General features: G+C 43.5%; 2 protein-coding genes across 4 annotated transcripts in view; one reads left to right on the top strand and one right to left on the bottom strand.

Annotated features, from left to right (window-relative positions):
* Nucleotides 1–17,101, bottom strand: part of LOC106655868 — a 41,342-nt gene extending 24,241 nt beyond the window's left edge. For 2 of the 3 annotated variants that reach the window (XM_014376463.2, XM_014376471.2), the window contains exon 1: nucleotides 3,301–3,645. Coding sequence is in view for 1 of the 3 variants with exons in the window: in XM_014376488.2 (XP_014231974.1) it covers nucleotides 10,685–10,739; nucleotides 13,139–13,144 (61 nt within the window). In the remaining 2 variants the exon portion in view is untranslated. Of the gene's footprint in view, nucleotides 1–3,300; nucleotides 3,646–10,684; nucleotides 10,740–13,138; nucleotides 14,463–16,677 lie in introns of those variants that run through there. The other variant, XM_014376488.2, reaches the window with a different exon arrangement.
* Nucleotides 4,962–6,966, top strand: LOC106655926 (E3 ubiquitin-protein ligase UHRF1-like). Its single transcript, XM_014376539.2, has 3 exons — nucleotides 4,962–5,605; nucleotides 5,692–6,214; nucleotides 6,851–6,966. Exons 1-2 carry the CDS (start codon nucleotides 5,396–5,398, stop codon nucleotides 6,211–6,213), a joined length of 732 nt encoding a protein of 243 aa, XP_014232025.1. The 5' UTR covers nucleotides 4,962–5,395; the 3' UTR covers nucleotide 6,214; nucleotides 6,851–6,966.
* Nucleotides 17,102–22,773: the final 5,672 nt, after the last annotated feature.

Raw genomic sequence — 22,773 nt, 5'->3', positions numbered from 1 at the left:
CGAATTAAAGCCGAACTATAAAAGGTGAGATTCTTGAATGCGTTAGGAATCTTTTGCGTTGTTCATTGTCTCGACCGCTGAGAATTTAATTTTATGATTATAACGAGACGTGTATATATAGCCGAGCCAATTACTCGTGAACGCGATACAATTTTAATTAGTCATTTATGGTATTTTTTTTCGTACACTTCCTTTCCAAGACTCTTCGACCTTCTTGCCATGTACGTGTACAGCGAATCCGGCCGTGAATATTAACGATTTGTATCCGAATATAGGCAGTCGATATTTATAATTATGAATACACATCGAGATCGTGCACGCCCTTGATGGTTTCGAATCCTAAACCTAGATATATGCACGGTCGAATGGAAAGTACATTCTGATCCAAGCGCGGGAGCTTTTTGTTGTGCGCCGCGCGAGGAATGAAAATAAACGGCTCGCGTGCGGTGTGCTGTGCCTCTATTAAAGTGCCGGCCCCCGTCTCTGCGGGTGGCGCGCGCTCGATCGCAATACCCGCATCGATGGCATCGATTCGACTCGCCGATACACACACTCACGCACGTGACGTCGTTTTTATACATAGGCAGTCCCGGATTATAAAAAAAAAAAAATCTGGGAGCGGACGTTTTGTTTTCGAGTATCGTGTATACATTGCCGCGGGCCAAAATCCCAAATGCGACTATATAATACGATGCGTGTATTAATTACCTATACGCAGCCGACGCTTCCTCGAGTATCGGTATTATTGGTAATCGATCGATATTAACATCATCCGCACGCGTATACTCGGCGAAGAATCGGAAATTGAAAAATCGAAGGAAAAAAAATAGCAGCGAAACCGATCGTCGAAGGTAACGTCGATACGTATGTCCCCGACGGCGAGTTAAAGGTCGTGCGTACATGTAACACCGGCCCGGGTCACTCATACATATAAATACTGCGTACATACGTGCGCACATGAGCACGACGGACGAGTTGCGTAACTTATCGCCCGGTCGCAATAAACCTGTATAGAGAACGAGACAGACAGAGAGAGAAAAAAGAGCAGAATGGAACAACGTCGCCTATTCACGTGCACGCCTATAACGTGTGTTGTAAAATGACGTCGTGAGAACGCGTGTGTGCATGTGCACAGGCGTCGTATTTCTTCCTTCCGCCTTCGAAAAATCAGCGCGGAAAACTAATAAAGCTCTCTACGTATATGTACATACGCAGGCCTGCGATATGAAAAAGAAAGAGCGAAAAAAAATGTCACGATCGGTCTCGAAAGATCTCCGGACCGAGCAATATCTTAGATTATGCATATACGAGAGTGGCAGCAGCCGTGTCAAGTTGTCAGACTGAATTGGCTGTAATGAAAGCTCGGCATGTGTGCGGTGATGAAAAACGAACAAAGAGTAATGAAAAGAACGAATCGAAGATAAGCTTCGCTCGAGAGGTCTTACGCATATATTTTTTTTATGCCTCCTTTCGGTCTCTCTCTCAAAACTCTCCGGTAGGCGAGCCAGCAACTGTAAGCACAACACACAACAGAAATCGGATGCAGCGGGGGACGTATTTTCTTTTGTTTGATCAAATATAGAACCGAGTGAGAGAGATGCTATTTTCGGTGTACGCAAAAATCAAACTGTCCAGAATTAAAACTCACGTTTCGCGCGCGTGAGCTGTCGTAATATAACATCGAAACTCTTAACTTTCTAGTAGAGCTTAATTTTATTTTCTTCGCCTTTTCGAGAGTCAGATTGACGATAAAGATGGAAAATCGTTTTAATTCGAAGACATTTAACAATTATCGATCGCGATGAAACGAAAAAAAAAAAAATAATAATAATCGTACAATCGTCACGAAAATGATAGATGTGTACTTGACGGGAATTTGGCGTCATTGGTCAAGCTCGCTAAACGTCAGAGGGCAATATGCTTAACGTCCGCGCACGCATCCACATGTAACTCGACGCAAAAAGGCTCACGATCTACATTAACGTTCTAGATACATCGTGGGATCTTTACTTTACTGAAATAAATGCGAGATACATATTAAAATATTAATATATCGCGCTCGTGTGAGTTTTTCGATAAAACGTGTCGAGCTTGCAAAAAGAATATCGAGCGTCAGCGTCGTCGAATAATATATGTAAAAAAAACATATATACACACACGGCTCGTGTAATATAATGTAGGCTCGAGAGTGGCAGCGACTGGCTGCACGGAGCAAAATTGATGCAGCGAACTTTAATGAAGACTCATCATCGTCGCTTGTCGTTTCTATCCTTTACGCTCGGCAATATAAAATGTGTGTGTGTGTGTAGCAGCAGCGGCGGCAGACACGGTTTATATACAAGATGAGCGTAGTACATGGAGGATGACCTCGCGTGACTCGAGCCGCGCGATACCGACTTTAATGTACGAAAGCTCTTTATATATAGCTGCCAGTGCAGCAGCAGCGACTCGTTATCGTCAATTTCGTCGTTATATATCGTGGAGGGGGACGAGGCACTTGGAATTTTCGAGCTGCTACTGCTGCTGTGAAGTTTAATACGAAGCGACCTAAAATCGAGTTTCACGCGCAATTTTCAGAAATTCTCCGATGATTTCATCCCGCGCGAGCTTTACGCAGCGACACACACGCATACAGATGAACGCACGCGCGCGTATAAACACGACATTCCGAGCCAAAAGCTCGCGCCGTCGATCGACGCAATACACGCACACTCGTTCGTACAAACGCTGTCTGTATTATATCGAATGCCTGTATAATTTACGCACTCGCGCGAGCTCGGAGTGTCGACATTTTTTTCTCTATTTGTTCCGAAAAGCTCTAAAAAGCATTGGAAAATAAGAGAAACTAAAACTAGATGACGGCCGCCGCCGCATGTTTTAAAATAAAAAAAGCACCAACTCGCCGACGTCGATAAGATATTCTTTAGTTGCTGCTGCGGCTGGCTCTTTTTGTTAGAGCACGAACGCACACACATTTATACATGGTCGGACATTCAAGCCTGGCAGTTCCAAGAACGACCAGAGAGCTCAGAGAGAAAGAGAGAGAGAGAGACTCTCAAAGAGCGAGGAGGAGAGACTGATGTTTCATGCGTTGCGTTGCGTTTCGTGCTGCAAGCTCGCGCGCGTTTACGCCCTAAACTTTGCCCATATATATTACACATACAAACGCACACCAGCATACTCTCCGAATTCTTTTATTCTTTTTCGTGCAGAGAGTAGTTTCGTTTATACTCGAACACTCGTAGTAAGCCCGCGTTTTTCGATCTCGATCCACGAATCGGCCATTATTATATATTTTACCCTATAAACTATGTTATATACGGTCCAGTTCACGTCATCGCTGACTAAAGTTGTCTAGTACTCGTGCACAATTGCTGTCACTGTATAAAAACACGCGTTCAAGTATTCTTCTTATTTCTCGCCTGGATCACATTATCGTGTCACTATACATCTTGTCACGAACTTCGCAGCCACATACATCATCACGATCATCACCGTATAATTGCATCTCGTGCTCGCGTAAAACGGAGCGAAGCGTTTCGCCTATCGCACACTCACACGCGCATCACATGTACAGCAGGCTCGAACTATATATATATATATTATATATGCACTTTTCGGTATCGGTCGCGCGCGTCCGGCCTCGGAATAAAGACTGATTCGCGCGCCGAGAGACGTGCAGATATTGTATACGCAGCGCGAGACACTGCTCCTCTGCTACTGTGCGTTTGCATACACGCGCACACACACACATGCACGCACGATATTTGCGCGAAGAGATGGCGGTGGCAGCGGCAGCTCTCGTCGACGACGATGCTGACTATATGTAACTCACGCATCTCCGCGACCAAGTTCGAGTCGGTACGAGAGAGAGAGGGACGCGCACGCACGAGCTTTAATAGCTATTAATAGGTGGAATAGGCAGTATAGCGTTGAGCGAGTCAAGCGCGCGAGCAGCAGCAGCAGCAGCAGCACATGCAGAACGTACAAAGCTACACACATGCTCGCTCACCCCTTGCAACGATTATTATCAATGTGTGTCTTTATACGCATACACGCACATGAGTCTCGTGCTGTATTATGTGTGCGTGTGTGTACTCGTGCCTATTTAACTTCCTCTTTTGCTCTCTTAGAGCGCGCGAACATACGGCACGAGAGCTCGCGCAGCTCATTTTATGTACTTTTTGCGCATGGGTTTATTTTTGCAGTATAGGTTTTTGTTTATTTCTACGTAAAGCGATCGTGTCGAAGCACGTTCGCTCGACGACCACCGCGTGATTTTATTGTACAAGGCTGATTTTGGAACTATATATTATGTACACGAACTACGCGTGCGATGTTGGATCCCGCGGAGGGGCCCGCAGAGCTTTTGCAAGCTTTTGTCGCACGAACGAGAGGGATTCTTGAAAATCTTACGGGACAGATATTTTCTTAACGTTCGGCTGCAACAAATCGTTCGACCATTTATAATTGATCTCGTCCTATCGTGCGTATATAATGTATTTCCTCGATCCCAATGTACTCTTTTCCATGTTTATCAATGCTCTTGGGGTTTTTCGTAGCTTCTAAGACGAATTTACATGAGCGCGTAAGAAAATGTTTGCGCCGCAATAAGTAACTTATCAATAGCGATATCGCACTAGCGAACCTTAAAAGTACTCATTATTGCGGTACACATTCGTAGAAAACCCATCATTTTTGAGATTAGTCACGAATCATTTGGGTAAAACGGCGAAGTCAAAATTTACGCGAATTTAGTACATAATCGTAGCAAGCCTTTTGAATGTTACATTTATCACAAGTCATATGGCCGCTTGCATATCCTCAAAGTTCACATAAATGTAGCACATGGTCACAATCGACCTTTCGAATGTGAGATTTGTCATACTCTCTACCCTCTCTCTATTACGGACCTCTTCGCTCGGTGCGAGATTCACATCTACTCGTTCTGAAAAGCTGTAATTTAAACTTTTCGTTGAATGATTAAATATTTTATTGGACTAACAGTTTGAAATATGGAACTGTCAGCTTGTCGAATTCTAATGGAATTAATTTGATTTCATTGATATTATAGCTAAGAAATTGATCATTAAGTATCGTGTTAAATTACTATATAATAATACGTTACGAGTTGACGCCCTTTGAGTTTGTACCTGCCCTACTCGAGAGCCACGTGATACGAATTACTATGAGACGGGGCAACAACATAAGCGCGCGACTCTTTTGCCGCCAATAATCAGTCGGTTGGCACACCAGCGGCATTGGCTGTCGTCATTTCTGTCGCTTTTTCACGTACACGCGGTCGTGGTGCTCTGTGAAGCTAACTGTCACGGGGACTTTTGTTACTTTGTACAAAGTGTAATCTAATAATAATTTTCTTGATTCGCGCGTCAAAATGACGTATTTGAGATGTCAGACATTAAGTGGTAGTTCTGTTAATTACGTTGAATTCCATAAGAGAATGAAGGTCGAGGGGCTAAAAAAAGAGCTTGCAAGTAGGCTCAATGTCCCATCAAAACGGCTGCTGCTTTTTTTCAATGATCGATATCTTGATGCCGATTACAATCTTACCAGATTCAATATCAGAGCCCTTGACACAATCGAGGTAAAACGCTTGGTCGATTTTATTTATTACATTTTTCAAGAGCATCTTGACTGCGAGCTTTGACGTATTTCTTTTTTTTTGGGTAGGTGATGATAATGCCCCCAGGACTAACAATAAATAGACTTAGATTCGTAGGACCAGTTTCTGGATACGATGTTGGAAGGAAATTTTCTCGACGCGAATTATTTGAATATGGACTTCATAGAGAAAAGCAGTGTGGAATATATGCAAACCCAGGAAATCAAGCCTATTCTATTATTTTGTCTCGTAAATTCAAGGGTGATCTTGACAGTGGAAATGTAATCGTATACTGTGGCCAACGTGGATCAGATCCTAATAAAATTACTATGACCAACAAGACCAGAGCATTAGCACGAAACTGTAATGTAGAACTTTGTGAGGATGGAAGCCTTACTGTTGCTAATGCATGGAGACACGGCGGTCCCGTCAGAGTTTATAAACAAATACGTGATCGTATTTATGAATACGCTGGAGTTTACAAAGTCGTTGGATATTGGCTCACCACCGTAAATGGACACAATACGTGGAAATTCAGATTAATAAAAGATCCTGATCATGAACATACATCATATGAGCCTTATAACTAAGGTAAATATAGTAAAAAAACTCAAAGCTAACTTTAAATAATAGTAATAATATACGTGATCGCGCGCGAGTAAAAGTTATGAGGCTAGATTTTTCAAAATATAGCGGCTACCGAGGAGACAACAACACATGTCGCTTCTGGTCGGTTCATATTCCCATAAATATAAATAAATAATTGGGCTGGTTTCTAAGAGGAGAGAGAAACGTCTAAGCTCGGCGAGCGTTCGCTATTATCTATCGAGAGAACACGAGTCTTTCTCGTTCTCTTTCTCTCTCAATCTCTGTTGCTGCTCTCTGAATCAATTCGTGCTCTGTCACAAATTTGCTGAATTACGCGAATGACCTGGGCGGCTCTGTGAGCATGCATCGAATGACGACGACGGCAACGGTCAATGTGATCGCGCGAGCTCGCCGAGGATCACACGAGCATGCTAATTATGATTTGATGTTGAGCAACTGATTTTACGCCTGAATTTTTGCCAATTTATATGCCTCGAGCGTATACGAATCGATATATAATAATAATAATAATAATAATAATAATAATAATAATAATAACAACGGTGCATTGAATATTGTTAATTTGTTTCATCAATAATATCATGTAATAATCGCAACTTTGTTTTCTCTTTGTTACAGATAAAGGAGAAATATCAACGGGCATCTCTGTCAGTGGGCGCTTTTTTAAATATTGAAATCAGTTTATTTTTTTACGTTTGTTATTACTTTTTTAAACTATATTTAAAAATTTTTTTAAACATTTTTATAATCGACGTTTTTGTTTAAATAATGAAATATTCAGAAAAATGTAAAAATATTTGAAATTTTATTTGATATTGATTATTAGGTATGAAAACCGATTTGTATATAATTGTGAAACAAAGAATGCATAATAATAGTGTTTTTGACTTTATATCATCAGTTTTATGTTGGTTTTTTTGTCCACTTTCCAAAATCCCATATTCCTCTTAACAGTGGCAATAGATAAATATACACCTCTCAATTTCTCGATCCGGCCAATGTTCGCCAAAGATCTCGGTCAGATAAGTAAGCAGTGAAATGCCGGTAGCTTTTTTTTCATTCATTTTCCCCTCTTTATCGGGTCCAAGCACTTGTACACCCAGATCTCTATTTCTCTCTTTCTCTCTCTCTCTCTTTATTTTAATTCTTACTTCAACTTTGTTACTTTTTTTTGTTGCTGCTGAAAGCCCTTGGATCACCCCGGACACGATTGAAACTAATTATAATTACAATTATATCACGATCCACCCTCTCTGCAACATTTGCGTTGCTAACTGTCTTCGCTGCAGCTCGTGGCCTGCATATTATACTCTTCTCGGCCGTCGTGTCGCCCGCCACGATGACCAATCGCGACGCTAAGGGTATAGCAGCTTTGTTGCACCGAGAGACGCGAAAAGGTATTGTGTGCTGGTAAGGTATCATGTCATGCTGAATGATATTAACTTTGAAGTATACGTCGAGGAGCTTTTTGAAGAGGTTCCGTTTACGCAATTTCAGGAAGAAGTCACGCGAGTAAGTTGGTCTCGATGCGTTAAATATGCTTCACAAAGTCGTCACGTAACTTAATTCTGTTCAGAGCCACGTGCCGGCAAATGGCAGATCGCCTCGCGGACGCAAAATGGTCACGCGCAAGAGCCGTAGCCATCCGTCTGCGGAAAAAAGTACAAGAGCAAGAGTTGTCTGAAGATCCACATGGACGCGGCGCACAACGAGATCGATCATCCGTGCGACGTTTGCAAAAAGACGTTCACGACCAAGGGCAATCTCCGGAGCCACGCGAAGTCGGTGCACATGGCCAAGGCCCATACGTGCGACACGTGCGGCAAGAAATTCTCGCAGAAGGGCAATCTCGCGACTCACGTGGACTCGGTGCACAATGCTCGCAGGCATCCGTGCTACAAGTGCGGAAAGCAATTCAAACGGATGAGTTATCTGCGCAGGCACGTCGAGACGATGCACGATCGTATCGCGACCTATCGCTGCGACGCCTGCAGCAGGACGTTTTCGACCAAGGATCGTCTGAAAATTCACGTCGACTCGGTGCACTTGAGCGTCAACTTCAAATGCGAGACATATATGCCAGAGAAAATTTCCGCAGACAAATAAGCTCAAAATGCACATGGACGCGGAGCATAACGGCGTCACTAGCAAATGCGAACAAAATGTCAATCGTTGCAAACTTTTTGAACGTGATATTTTTTACCAGTCTTGCGGCTTCGTAAATGTAGTACATGATCGAAGCAATGCCTTCGATTGTGAACGTTGTGACAAATCAATTGGAATCGGGAATAATCTCCATAAACACGTGAGAACAGAACATGATTACAACGCTTAAGTTTAATGTCGAGAACCTCTTCTACGTCGATTCTTTTCTGAACATTTTTATTCGCCCTCGAAAACGTTCAGTTCACAGCAAAAAATGCGCGACTTTCGATCTCGCCGTGATTACCGAACAGTTATTTTTGCAGCTATCCAGAATATAAATCCTCTCGAAGAAGTGCTTCGATACAATCGTTCGCTTTGACAAAGAAAAATTTGTACGGTGTTTACTTTCACTATTTGTACAAAGTACTTTTTATAATATAAATAGAAACGCACGCGGTACGCTGTGACATTTCTGCCGCGTCATTTTCCCTCGATCTATCAATAGCTCATGTTGTTAACGATGAACTGGCAATCGGTTGATTTTGCCGTATATATATAGGTATATATAAAAAGAGAAACCGCAATGTACCGCTGAATTGGCTCGGTGAATTGTAACGCATTTAACGCCTCGCCGCTGCCGATCGCCGAAAGTCTTTCTCCTGGCCCCGTATACCTTGGTTGCTAGTTCCATTTTTCTGACTCTATGCTTGACTCGTTGCATGTATCAATAAAAAACTTTAAATGAAGCGATCATCAGTGAGATGACGATTCTGAAAGACGCGAGTCTCGTCCGATCACTACGACATCTGTCGCACGACTCAGTTACAGCACTTGTCATCGCTCATACCTACAAGATAAAGTCGCGACTTTTCGCAGGACACGAGCCAAGACAAGCAATTAAGCCTCTGTGTATACAAACCGCCGCGTAGCCGTGTGGGCTACGTTGAGGTATTCGCATTTGGGCGGCTTTGTGGTGTCGCGGGATCGTTCCCCGACTCGGCGGCTAAAGGGGACTCGCCGAAAGTGCCGCAGTTCGGCATTCGCGGCTCGAGTCGCGATGTCACATCGTTGTGCCGATTCCCCGCGGATACAAACGCGGGGAGCCGACGAAGACGACGCTACGCTTCGGCCGTTGAGCTGGGAACCAGGGCGAGGCCCGCTGCGCCCACTTTACTTTTGTTTTTTTTTTTTTTTTTTTTGATAGATGTAAAATAAATGAATGATTCTCGATTTTTCCCCTTAAGATGCTATGTACGATAATCAGAATTCTCTTTTTGTAACAATTTGCTCTTGTAGCTTGAACGTGTATATTCTCGTACGTCCACGGACGCATGTGCTCCCAAAGGCCAATACAGCCTCGAGCTTGCAGTTTACAAGCGAGAGCTTTGGAAGATATCCAAGCGAATAAAAAATCAAAACGTGCATACGCCGCACATACGTCGCTCCGCGTGGCACTTGTTTACCGTTCGTATACGCTTATGCACATGCTGTGCAGCATTATAGAGAGAGAGAGAGAGAGAGAACGCTTGTAAAACCCAAGACCCGTCTTATGTGTGTAGAGCCAATGCCTAGACAGACGAGAGCTTTTTTTAGCGCGCGGACACGATTTACGATGCATAATATTTGGAAAAGCTCGCATGGACTTTTTTTCCAAGCTGATGTCTATTTAACGAGGTCAATTTAAACATTTTGTATTAGCTACATGCTTAAGGTAGACATATAAAATGTGAACTCGTTCGAAAAAATTATCCCGCAGGTCAACGCAATGGAAAAAGGGCCTCGTCTGCATCAAACTCGAAAACGAGCTCGACGCTATGCGATATAGGTCATGCGGTATTAGCACGCAGTGCTCATCGACGTGTACAAGGAACTTCTTTGATCGGGAGTGCGAAGAAACTGCCTGCAGTACAATATCATACGATGCGTATGCTCTCACGGCGGCCCGCTTATGCGAGCGATGAGTTATAAAACTCGCTGACAGCTCTCTCTCTGTACGCGGGGTCAAAGAACTCGGCCGCTGCGCGAGCGTCTCTCGTCGCGATAATCTCTTTCTCGTCGCGTGCGCCTTTAACCGCGATGCGTGTGCGAGCCAAACGCGTACGATGCATTGACCAAATTCTCGATTTTAGCTCTATAGTCGCGAGGATTTCCCCGACTTTGTTTGAAACGAGCTTATCGCGACTCGCGAGGCAGGGACAAAGCTCGGATCGAGTACACGAGTGCAGTCATTATTAGCAAAGAATGTATATCATTATTGTATTTGCGTTGACTGTATATATACAATAGCATTGTTATATTCTGACTCACCATTGTGACGATGATCCGCGTTGTTCGATCGGATGACCTCCGATGCAGCGAGTATCTGTAAGATGACAATTGTCGAGAAAAACATAGATTAATATAGGAAAAATTGAGAGTTATAGATATATAACATAGGCATCTGCCTTATAGCTATGCGCAGAACAAACATATCGTGCAATATGCAAAACACGACGCGATGCGGTTTAATTTAAAAACGCGCGTACAACGTGACAAGCGCAAAATGTCGTGCGCATGGAGTCTTTAAAATGTTGTTTTACTTCGGCGCTTTCAGGGATGGCTGCGTTTCTTGTTTTACGAATAAACCACGCCGCGATCTTTGCTTGATTTTCTCCGTTTCTCTCTCTCTCTCTCTCTCTCTCTCTCTCTGTCCTGGGTAGAATACGAATTTATTTTGTGCGCCTTCGCGTATAGCTTCTGGAGAGGGCTATTTTAACGAAAATTTCATCCTGACACGCCGTTGCTGCTGCTGCTGCTGCGTACTGCACACACATGTGTGTTCACACGTGAACGTAATATAAAAGGTCGGTATATTTTTGGAGCTTAAGTTGCTCGCGCGCGCGCGGGTAAACGCAGCAAGAGTCCGACAAAAGAGCTTCTTTACTCTCTTTCTCTCTCTCTCTCTCTCTCTCGCTCTCCCGCGTGGGTTATTGCTGGAGTGCACTTTTCGGGGAAAGCCGGGGGCTGCGCGGCTGAAATACACTACAAGACTCGCGAGAGAAAATAGGATAAATTTCTTTCTCTCTCTCTCTCTCCGGGCACTTATAAAGTCGAGAAATTTACAATACGGTCCGATTATAAAAGTTAAAGCGTTTATAGCGTTGCGGAGTGTAAGTGAACGTGGATTTGTGTATTACTGCACTCGGCTCGTTCGCGCTCTGAATAATTTAGCGCGAGAGGATTTTTTACTTTTGTGCGGCGCGAGCGAGGTCGATCGAGATTCATGCGAAGCGGCTTCGGTGGGAGAGAAAAAATTTACATTATAAAACCCCGAAGTGGTTTGTATGATTTTTAAATGAAAATCAGTTCGCGTGACGTTTCACCAAAACTATAATCTCTGGTCGCGAATGAATCGCTGCATTCATCGGTATATTTTTACGAAAAAAAAAACATGGGACGCGCGCCGCAGCACACATTCTTTCTAGGCTCTACATACGATCATTTTGGCACTTTTCCCAGGTCGCGCGCATACCACGTATAAATTACACAAAGCTCGACATATTCTTCACCTATTTTATTGCCATATGTGCTTTTGAACAACGACCATTTCGTCTCTCTCTCTCTTTCTTTCGCTCTCTTCAAGTTCCCGTCGTTTTTTTCTTCATTCATTACCGCCCGATCATCCACGCGAACATAAACAAAATCACGTGTCAGTTATAAAACAGTTATTCGTGGCTTTTGTAAATTATCATCTCCGCGACCTTATAACGACGCTTTAAAGCTCGATTTATGGAAATAAATCGCAACCGACTGACGCTTCTCAAAATCATCGAAATTGGAATGAATAAATATGATTCTATGTAGGGCTTCGCTCGCTCGCGCGTGCTTGAAAATTCTTCTTCTCCGCGCGGCTAAAATTAATTGCTCCGATGGATCGCGCGCATCGTAAATAAATCGAAAATCTCCGAGAAGAAGCAGAAGAAGAGCTACGCTAGGCCACGGCCTCGTAATTAAAATTCTTTCCCTTCCTCGCATAATATAACAACGATAATAATGAGCGCTGCAAATTCGTCGTCGTTAAGGTACTGCAGACGCGCCCATAATATCCGCACGCGCCGACATATTTTCGCGCTTTTGATATACAGTACAGTTCGTAATACACACGTGTGTATGTGCGCGAGTTTGTACGGGGCGGGGGTAATATAGTTATTCCGAGCACACGCTAGCTGCGACTCGCGACCAGCGCGCGTCGAGAGAGCGAGACGTCCATCCAAATATCTCGTAGACTTCGCACATAGTGCGAGCTTTATTATTATTTTCTCTCTCTCGCTCTTTCTCGCGGATATATATCGCGGCACGCGCATATCTCAATGAAGTTTATGCTGCACTAAAAAGCTTCTCCCGCGCGCGTTCGTCGATCTAGGCCTCGTCGCGTGCATTACGAAAAAAGCCCCGGCAGCGAGCTTTATAAAAGCTTTTCGACGTTTGACGAAAGAAGTACAACGGCGCGCAGTGCCGCGGGCTCGATTTACGGCCAAAGGGTTGCCTGTTTATATCAAAGCTATGTATTTCGAATTAAGCAGTACCAACAGCGACGAGCTTCAAAGGCTTATATACCTTTGGTGTGCAGACGCGAAAGGTGCGTAACACAAAGGAAAGAGAGAGAGATAGATAGATAGAGACGAAGGGTAAACGTATTCCGTATCGCGCCGTAACTCAAGGAAAGTAAGGAACAATACACGGCAACAAGATGATATTCGATTGGCGATGTACAATACTCACGTTCATGCTGGTACTTGGCTCTTGAGTCCTGCTCCGTGTCGCGGCTCACGAGCGCGCGACGGAGCACGGACGTACAGACGCACGCAGCACAGCACTGACACACACACACACACTCCACTCGAGAGCTTTTTTTTTATGTTTATCCGTGTATATATCTGCGAGCTTAAGCGCCAGGCGGTCGATACACAGACGCGATCGTTGCGGTGTATATATACAATGATATATATAATATACACCCCCGCGCGAGCGAGCGAGCTCCTTGCCCTCGCGCTACTATACACCACTGCTAAGCTTTTTCTCTCTCTCTCTCTCTCTCTCTCTCTTTAGCAGCTCAGGGGAAAGCGACTAGTGGTAGTCGTGCCATGCTGCTGCTCTTTCCCCTATACACGGTATATAGTCGGAGTTGCTCATGACATTCGCCCGATGTAGACTGTCGTGTTCGTGCCCTTATGGATTCTTCGATTTTTTTTCTTTCTCTCTATTATTTTGTTCGTTGCTCATTCTATTTGCGGCCAGTCGCTGCCGTTGTTTTTCTTTTCTGTCGGATGCTGACCGTGTTTTATCTTTTGTACTCCGCGTTAAAGTATTGGGTCGAGTACGCTGTTGATCTTGTCTATATAAGTGCGCGCGTGTGTCCGTCGATGGTAGTGGCCTGTTTTTGTTCTTCTACGTCTTCGAGTTATAAACGTCGAAAGTCGAAGCACTCGTGTGTACAACTCGATGAAAAACCTTCGCACGTGTCACGAGAAGCACTGAACCTTTTTTTTTTTTTTGTAAATCACACACACACACACACGTTTGATGCACTTTTACTTCACCGCACGACTCTCCGCCAGAATCTCACTAAAATCGCGACGAATCGAGCGAGCAGCAGAACGAGCGAGGCATCCGCGAAGCCGCGCACCGCGTCGAGCCTCGACAAGGCGATTATCGTCTTGCTCAGCCGCTCGAGTCGCGAGTCGTAGGTGGTAGAGGTAGTAGTAGTAGCGGTAATGGTGGTGGCAATGCTACTCTTTGCTGCCGATGTGCAGCACGAGGCGATTTCTGCTTTCTTCTGGCGCCGCGACGACGATGAGTCACCAGCGGCAGCAGCAGCGGAGCAGCGACTTATGGAAGAGGGCGGCGATGGTGGCGGCGACGGCGGCCTCCCCGATGCCAAGCGCATGCGATTCCCGAACCAGCACAGCGCGCCACGCACTTAGAGCTCTATGTCTGTGCCGTGTGTATATACGTATAGATATATATCGGAAGTTTCTTGCCCCCCTTTTTCTTCTTCTTTCTTCTCCTCCAACCAAAGATTACGCTGCTAGTCGAGCGGTAAAATCTGGAATGATAGAAAAGATAATTGTTACAAAGATTTCGTCTGAGTAACTGGAGCAGTAGTTGTAAATTGCGATTCAAATAGCTCGATCGGTTTTTAATCCTCCGCGCCGAAGCTTTTCGAACTTCATTAATCGAGGATAGACAAGGCAATAAATTCTTCGCTTCCTTCCTTTCTTTCTTTCTTTCTTTCATTCTCGTCGGACAAATTATTTCCATTCTGACAAACACGCTCGTAGCCGCACGAGTATACATATAAACGAGTCATTACGCAGTACTTTTGCGTGGTATACAATTTGCAGTAGACAGAGAGAGAGCTTGCACGCGAACTAAGCTGGGCGAAATTGGCCTATTCTTATCGCGGCGCGCGGAGTCACGTTAAAGACACGAAAGGGACTCGATGTATATATAACACACTGCAGGACGCACGTACATGTGAACGGCGTTGTGTGCAGGCTCTCGTGTGTACGGGTTTATATCGATTTGCAGAGAGGCCGAAGTCGTAGCATGTTGTATCGTGTATGAGTACGAATGCGTACATCGCGACGCGCGAAGCAACAGATCAACTGTTCTGGTCGTATATTACGTATAACGTACGACTAACTATATCCAGTGTCATATAATCCGTTTAATTTTACGATTTTTTTCCTATCCCTTTGACGCGAAGACCACGCGAGACTTACGCGAACCCTCTTTGCGCGCTTTCGTTCGCGATAAGTAATGAGTATATGATAAAAAAATATGCCGAGTCCGCACACGCCGTCTGTGCTCCGACACACAATATCTTTGCCGACGCTTCGAATTTCATTGCTATACACACGAGCTCCCAGACTATATACACGCGTGTGTGTTATACAAACGACAGCAAAACTCGAGTCGGTAATTTTTTTTTTGCTTTTGCTCTTCGCGTGGATGAAGTTATGTAAGTCGCGCACGGGAAACGCGGGTGTGTGTGTGCGCGTATATACGCAGACACTCTTACAAATACGGAGTACCAAAAAAAAGGTTCGAGTTGGATCGCGTGCACCGGATTGCTCCCCCAACAAAGAGGACAGCAGCAACAGCAACAATGATAATAATGAAAATATTCCTTCATTAAGAGCGGCCGTCGGAATATCGGAGTGGCACCTTGATTCGTATATACCCACGCTAATGCATATATGCAGCACGTATACATGCATAAATGCCTCCGAACGCGATTGCGTTATAATAGAATTTGTATACTCCACACGAACATCTCTCTCTCTCTCTCTCTCTCTCTCACTCGCAACGTACCACAAAGTTTAATCGATAATTCGCACGGGCCGCGTTGTATATATATACGGGAAAATCCGTGATACCCTTTAATCGGGTGGAAAAAAAGCTTCGTCGAGAGCTCCGTTGTATGTATTGTACGCGATATCGATGCAACAATGTATAATGATATTAACGCGCGCGCGAGTTCGAGCCAGTTGTGACACTTTGACCTTCGCCCGCTGTCCCCCCGCCGCCGACGTCGTTGATAAAAATAATCATTCACGACCGATATATGGTATCACTTTCATCTCTCTTTCTCTCTCTCTTTGTCGATGCACATGTCGCATTAGAAGACGCGTCACGCGCGTCAATCGTGACAGCTCTGTCCTATATTACAATTAAAGCTATTTCTCTCATTGAATCAATGTGCCATGGTATACGACTATGTGTACATGTATTCGAGCTTTCGCGCGACGACACTGCACACATTCGCCTTCCATATGTATGCTCCATTTATGAAAAAGAAAGAGCTGATGCTGCATATCTTTCTCTCTCTCTCTCTCGCCCACCTATTATGAATTCTTTATACGCTATACTCGGTGCGCGCTTCGGAGCTTTCCACGAGCTTTTGCGCGAGCTTTCGAAAGCGGGACGCGCGACATAGAGAGAGAGACTAGCTGCGAGTGCACATTACACACACACACACATACAGACACACGCGCATACGTACAGTGAATCTCGCGCGAGGCCAACCCCCGTGTGTATACGTATACGTGTACGTGTCTGCGCAAATACGTGAGCGAGCGCGCGACGGGTCAAGCCTTTTGGGGAGGGCTCTGGACGATTTTACCTCCACGGCACGTACGATTACCCGGAGCCATATATTCGTCGCTTCCGTTTTTTTTTTAATCGAGCACACGCGTCTCTCGTTGTGAAATCTTAGTATAGCATCGAGAACGCGATCGTCGCTCGCAAATACTCACCCTCAAAAGTCAAGCATACGTTGCACGCACACAGACACACACACAATGTCGTTGTCGAGCCTCGATATATCGACTCGTGTCTCTCTTTCTCTGACTGCTGAGTGCTACACACGACACGAGCGGGGGTGGCGCCTCTCGCGGCGGCAGCAGCAGCGCGGCTCCCTTTTTCTCACCCTGAGCTTTTTCGCACACACTGTTTTTCACTGATACCGCGATCGATCGCGTATTTGGTTTGTTTTGCAGCACTTTTTCGAGCTCTCGAAGCTCAGGTTGACAGCCGATCGGCAGCACCTCCAGGAGGCAACGTCGTTTCCATATTGCGGCTGGACTATTACGCGCGACTGCGACACGACGGAGAGGCCATGTCGACGACGACGACGACGACGAGTACACCGCCAGCAGTATAGTAGGTGCGAGATATCTTGCACACGTACTACTGGACTGCTGCTGCGCAGAGGATGGAACAAGAGAGCGTATAGCAGAGTAGTCCGACGACACAGCTCGAGAGGGGATGCTTGTGGGCTTGCGCGCTGCACACTCAAGGGGTTGAAAAGGGAGATATTACGCGTCTGCGCGCGCATCACCCTCCCTCGCGCAAGCAGACATTTCCGTCGATTTCTCGCTTTCTCTTGCTTCTAGCGTTTTAACCCTCCGCTTAATGGGCTATTTTCTCTCCGAGGTGGGGTGGCGGTGGTGGCGGCGACGGCTGTAAATGCCTACGCGAGCAGTACTGGCAATTCCACGACGAAATTCCTTCGATCATTTTTTTTTGTTTTTTGTCACTTTCGTTTCGTGATACAACATTTGATTTTGACAAGGGCCACTGCGTTCTACGACTGATTAAAAATAATATTGCAGGAATCGATTCATTTATTTCATGGATTATGCCTCGGGCGTTTTTAAGTTTGAAATAGTACGCCTTTTTCGTGAAAACGTGAATTAATCGATGGCAGAAGTCACGGGATTGTTGTGAAAATCCTCAATTCCTACAGCTTTTTTCCATTGAACAAATTTACCGTTAAAATACGCTCGGAACGTTCAATAATTTTTTTTCGGTAAAAACTTCCAGATCAATTTATTACGTATACGCAGTCGTTACACCTTTTTGCCGGCGTCTCGTCTCGACGCAAGTGTCATATGTGTTGCCCTTTGGCTTAGGAAGACCCTCGTATAGCGCTTTCTTTTCGCGAGGGGAGCTTAATTTGTCGTTTCTTATTCTTCTTCTTTTACGCCCTTACGAAGTTCTTCTTCGCGAGAGAATCGATTTTTTTCTTTTGTTTCTTATAGATTGTTCGGCTCGATGCGCGTTGCATCGAATGTTAAAACAATGCTTCGGTGAATGATATTTTTTGTGTAACACGATACAAGAGTAATAAATCTATACGTATACTTACAGTTATAAATAACAAGGAGTTTTTAAAATTTTTCAAAACTTATTTTTCGTAAATCATTTCTGTAAGATAGTTCAATAAACTACCACTTTTGTCATTCTATGAATGATTTCAATTTCAACTTTTCGAATTCTTTCCGCCGAAATCCGTACTCGAGTTCGCGCAAATGCAGCTGACTCGCCAGCGCAACACGCCTGCGCCAGCACTCGTATTGATCAAAATAGCATCGGTCGTCGCTGTTGCACACACAAGTATCACGAAGAAAATACCTACAGTAAAAATTGCCATGTTTTATGGTAATTCTTGTAGAAATGTACAAAATTAATAATGAGCTAAGAATCAAAAAAGACCGTTTGAAATATTTTAAAATATCTGATCAAGAACTGACCCATTCTTGTCGATTTTTCTGTTACAATAAGGTTAAAAATATTGATTAAACTTTAAATGACCTAAAAATAAGAGTTTAATTGTTTCAAATATGTAGGTCAGTTTTTCAGCTGAGTTGAATACGATAATAGCACTTTAGGCATCCACCACTAGATGTCAAGTATATTTCATCTGTAAATCTGCAAGTGGCAAAGAAAAAATAACTGTACATATATAGTAAGTTTAGCAGTCATGAACAATATTTCCCGTTGTTAATGCCCCATTGCCACTGACTGACAAGTGTGAGTCCCAGGACAATCGTCGCAAACAGTAATGGATAGTCTGACTTTTTCACTGTGGTAGCGAGACAATCTTTCAGCATTTTGTGATAAAACGCGGCTATAATTACTCTAATGAGTATTATTCATATTTTTTTATCACAGCGCGCGGGAAATAAAAACTTCCCACAACTCGTGATAGAAAATAGTATACGTCACTCGTGCGAGAATCAACAACTTCGCGCACGAGTGACGTAATGTACTATAACGCCCTATACTATAAATTGATTCTGAAAAGCGAGAAAAATGTAAAGATAACATAGCATAGGTTTTGTCTATGCTATACAATACATTTTTGTCATTAGTGTTGCGCGCTCCTCGCTACTATACGTTAAAATGGGATAAGTGAAGGCAATGTCTGTTTTTTTTAATGCAACCTCATCGAGTACGGCGTCGAGCACGGCCATATAGCGCGGGATTACACGCTGCTGGGCCACAGACAGTGCCGAGACACCCTGAGCCCCGGCAACGCAGCTTACAACATCATCAAGAGCTGGGAGCATTGGTCGCCCGTCGTACCATCGATTCCGCGACGATGAATAATTCCGACGCGACTTCATAGCTGTATTTTATCGAATCTTTTTTTATTTACAAATTTTCATCCTAATTGCGTGGCTTAGATGCAATTTACTCTGTTAAATTCTGAAATAAAAACCATCAGCTGAAAATTCAACTATATTCGTTTAAAAATACTTAAAAAATAAAACCAATGTTTTGATACAAAATTTTATTTTCATTAAAATTGTAAACTCATTTTTTTAAATTAATTTACATTTATAAATAATTAATTTACATAAACATAAATTGACAGTGAATAAACTCGTATTTTACAATATTTCATTTTAATAAGTTTTCTTATAGGAATTTTTACAATATTCAATGATACTTTACCAAAAATTGGATCTTTTATGAAAACAAAGTTCATTAAAATTTAGAATGCAATCTATTTCTGAAATAGATAGGTAGGATAGATTAGGTGTACTCATTTTTTATTCGAATAACATGGAAAGTCTGCTACATTAAATAACACCAGACATTACAAAAATAACGAAAATGAACTTATCGCTATCATGAGCTTTGGATTGGAGTTGCCAAGCAAATATTACATAAATCTTGGTTCTCTAGCACATCCAGGACCATATCACAGCAGAGAAGCGGCAGTCGTTTATGTGTAATTTCATAGAAACAATCCAGTGCCCAGCTCCGAAAAAATGCCCTGGATAGTTTCTCGCACAGATGTAAAGCACAAGCCTTTCTATATCTTTCTGAGAGCCACAAAAAATTTTTCGACCCGGCGAACTCGAAGTAATCTTTGAATGTCAGTTGTTTAGCCGCCTCTTTGGGTTGTAACTGCATCAAGTCGTAGAGCGACAGACTCGGAATAAACATTATCTCTTTAGCTTCTATCACGAACAACGTGTCGTCATACCAAGATTTTTCAAGATCCATCGACTTGACCTCGAACAGTTTGCATTCAGCAAAAAATTTCATAATCTTCAAGGCGTCGCTTCGGTCTAATTCGTATCCTCTTTTTTCAAGACTTTCAAGAAAGACTAGAATGCGAGACGCTAATTTCAATTTCATATTGCTACTTTCATAATCCACGGATACATTCATATCGGGAAAAACAAAATTGGACAGATCAGCGCCATGATCCAAGAGTACATCAGCCTGATCCAGCGAAAGACGCGCCACGGCTAATTGTAGCGGTGTTCGGCCCCACTTGTCTCGAGCGTTGACCTGCAATGGATGATATTTTTCATTGCTGAGCTCGAATAATATCTTTGCAAATTCTGTATGGTGGCGGCGATCATTGAAAATGATGTGCAAAGATGTCGATCCCTCCTTAGTGGCCAAATTTGGATCAGAGCCCTCTTTCAGCAGATGTTCGACCAAACTTTTGTTCTGGCTAACCAGAGCATAGTGTAAAGCTGTGTGACCCAAATCGTCCTGGGCGTTGATCTGGACTGGATGGTATTTTTCATCGCTGAGCTCGAATAACATCTCAAACAATTCTTCATCGTCGAAGTTACCATTGCACGCAATGTGCAAAGGGGTCAATCCTTCCTTATTGGCCACATTTGGATTGGCGCCTCTTTTCAGCAGCAATTCTACGACTTTTTTGGTACCATTATTCAGAGCAAAGTGCAGTGGTGTGTTTCCCAACTCGTCTCGCGCGTCGATTTGCACTGGATGATTTTTTTCGTCACTGAGCTCGAATAGCATATTCAACAAATCGCTAATATAGCTGGAGTGACTGTTGCAAATTATGTGCAAAGGGGTAAATCCCTCCTTATAATTGGCTAAATGAGTGCTGGCGCCTCTTTTTAGCAGCAACTCTACCAACATGTTGTGTCCTTTCTGGAGAGCCAAGTGTAGGGGTGTGTTACCCAACTCGTCTCGGGCGTCGATTTGAACTGGATGATATTTTTCGTCGCTGAGCTCGAATAACATCTTCGCCAATGGGACGTTATCGTCATTTCTCTTGCAAATGTCGTGCAAAGGGGTCATTCCTTTCTTATTGGTTAAATTTGGATTGGCGTCACTTCTGAGCAGAAATTCGAACGTCTTCTTGGGTCTGTAATTGAGAATCAAGTGCAGGGGTGAGTCACCTGTTTCTGGCACGAGGCAATTGGGATCAACTCGGCCGAGCTCGAGAAATTTATAGACAACTAACTCGCAGCCATGCCTGCACGCCACATGGAAATGCGTTAATCCAAATTCATCGGTGTAATTAACGTCAAATCTGTTATATATTTTGAACAGCTTGCGGACGAGGCCCCTGTAGTCTTTTGTAACTTTTCCAAACAAATGATGCACTGCTGTAGTGCGACGTGGCGATGGCTTGCCGTTTTTATCAACGTCGGGCTCGTCTTTGTAGTCGGTTTCGATAACAAAGTCCATAAATGAACATGGTTTGTTGCTTTTCACTTCCTCTGCGACAAGCCAATCAATTTCATCCCTTCGGAAAATGTCTCGTAGATGCGGCAGTTGGCCCGTCCAATTTTCGATCAAATCATAAAGACGACGAAGAAATTCGCGTCGTTCCTCTTCGACCTCCCATGTGACATTTTCACGCATAGCTTTCAATTTTATTATGTTGTCTTGGCCAAAACGACGACGTTTAAAATCATGGTATTCGGGTGTATCTATTGAATAGTAACGAATTTGTTTATTTTCGTCAATCTTGTACATTGTTTTCAGCACTCACATACACAACACACGGTCACTTGTAATTTAAGATATTTATCAATTTTTTAACGAAAATCACGTGTTAATTCAGTCGTCGCGATCTTTACTTCTTCACTTTAAGGCGTCGTGACGTGGACTGACTATACTGCATAGAATTCCATATTCATGTAGAGAGAAAGAGAGAGTAAATGAAATTCGACACTAACCTATAGTAGAGAGAAAGTAAAAAACGTGTCGTTTAACGGCTATAGCCGTCTGCCGTCCGAGTGGATGCGCACATGTGCGAGAGAGAAAGTTAGACAGACGTATGCAGACGCTACAAAATTGAATAGTGAGACTACTACGTTGCAGTAAGGCTGCTTTCACACAACTTGGATTCGATATAATAATTTTGTTGATTCTGTTCCACGACTGCCAACTGATGCGATCCTATAGAAAAAATTGAATTTTTAAAGTTCAATCACTTCGGCAGCATATCCGAGCGAAAAATGAGTATAAACTTCAAAGTTTCGTAGTCAAAAAAGTTCGGATCGCGGTTTTAACGAGGAAATTGTCTTTATTAGTACTTCAAGGCTATATAAATTGTTATGAGGTTTATTTATCCAGGCATCGTATGTAAAGTGCTACGGCAAGTGCAACAGGAGTAAGTCGATGAGACTGGGAAATTGTAATGTTTAAAAGATGGAAGCTGGAAAACTATGTTAAAAATATGTGGGTTCGAGATTTGTTGATAAATCATTCATATAACACTGACTCGATCGTTCATGATCAAGATTTAAAAAAAAATCGTACGATGTCACTGGGTCTTG

Source organism: Trichogramma pretiosum, unplaced genomic scaffold, assembly GCF_000599845.2.
Source record: "Trichogramma pretiosum strain Unisexual culture from Peru unplaced genomic scaffold, Tpre_2.0 scaffold1, whole genome shotgun sequence".
Lineage (NCBI taxonomy): Eukaryota > Metazoa > Arthropoda > Insecta > Hymenoptera > Trichogrammatidae > Trichogramma > Trichogramma pretiosum.
This window is presented reverse-complemented; position numbering and strand designations above follow the sequence as displayed.

Excerpts from the sequence above, each read along its gene's own strand:
- LOC106655926 (XM_014376539.2), top strand. The coding sequence starts at position 5,396 with ATGACGTATTTGAGATGTCAGACATTAAGTGGTAGTTCTGTTAATTAC. Across the intron at positions 5,606-5,691 it reads GAGCCCTTGACACAATCGAG|GTGATGATAATGCCCCCAGG; the intron begins GTAAAACGCTTG and ends TTTTTTGGGTAG.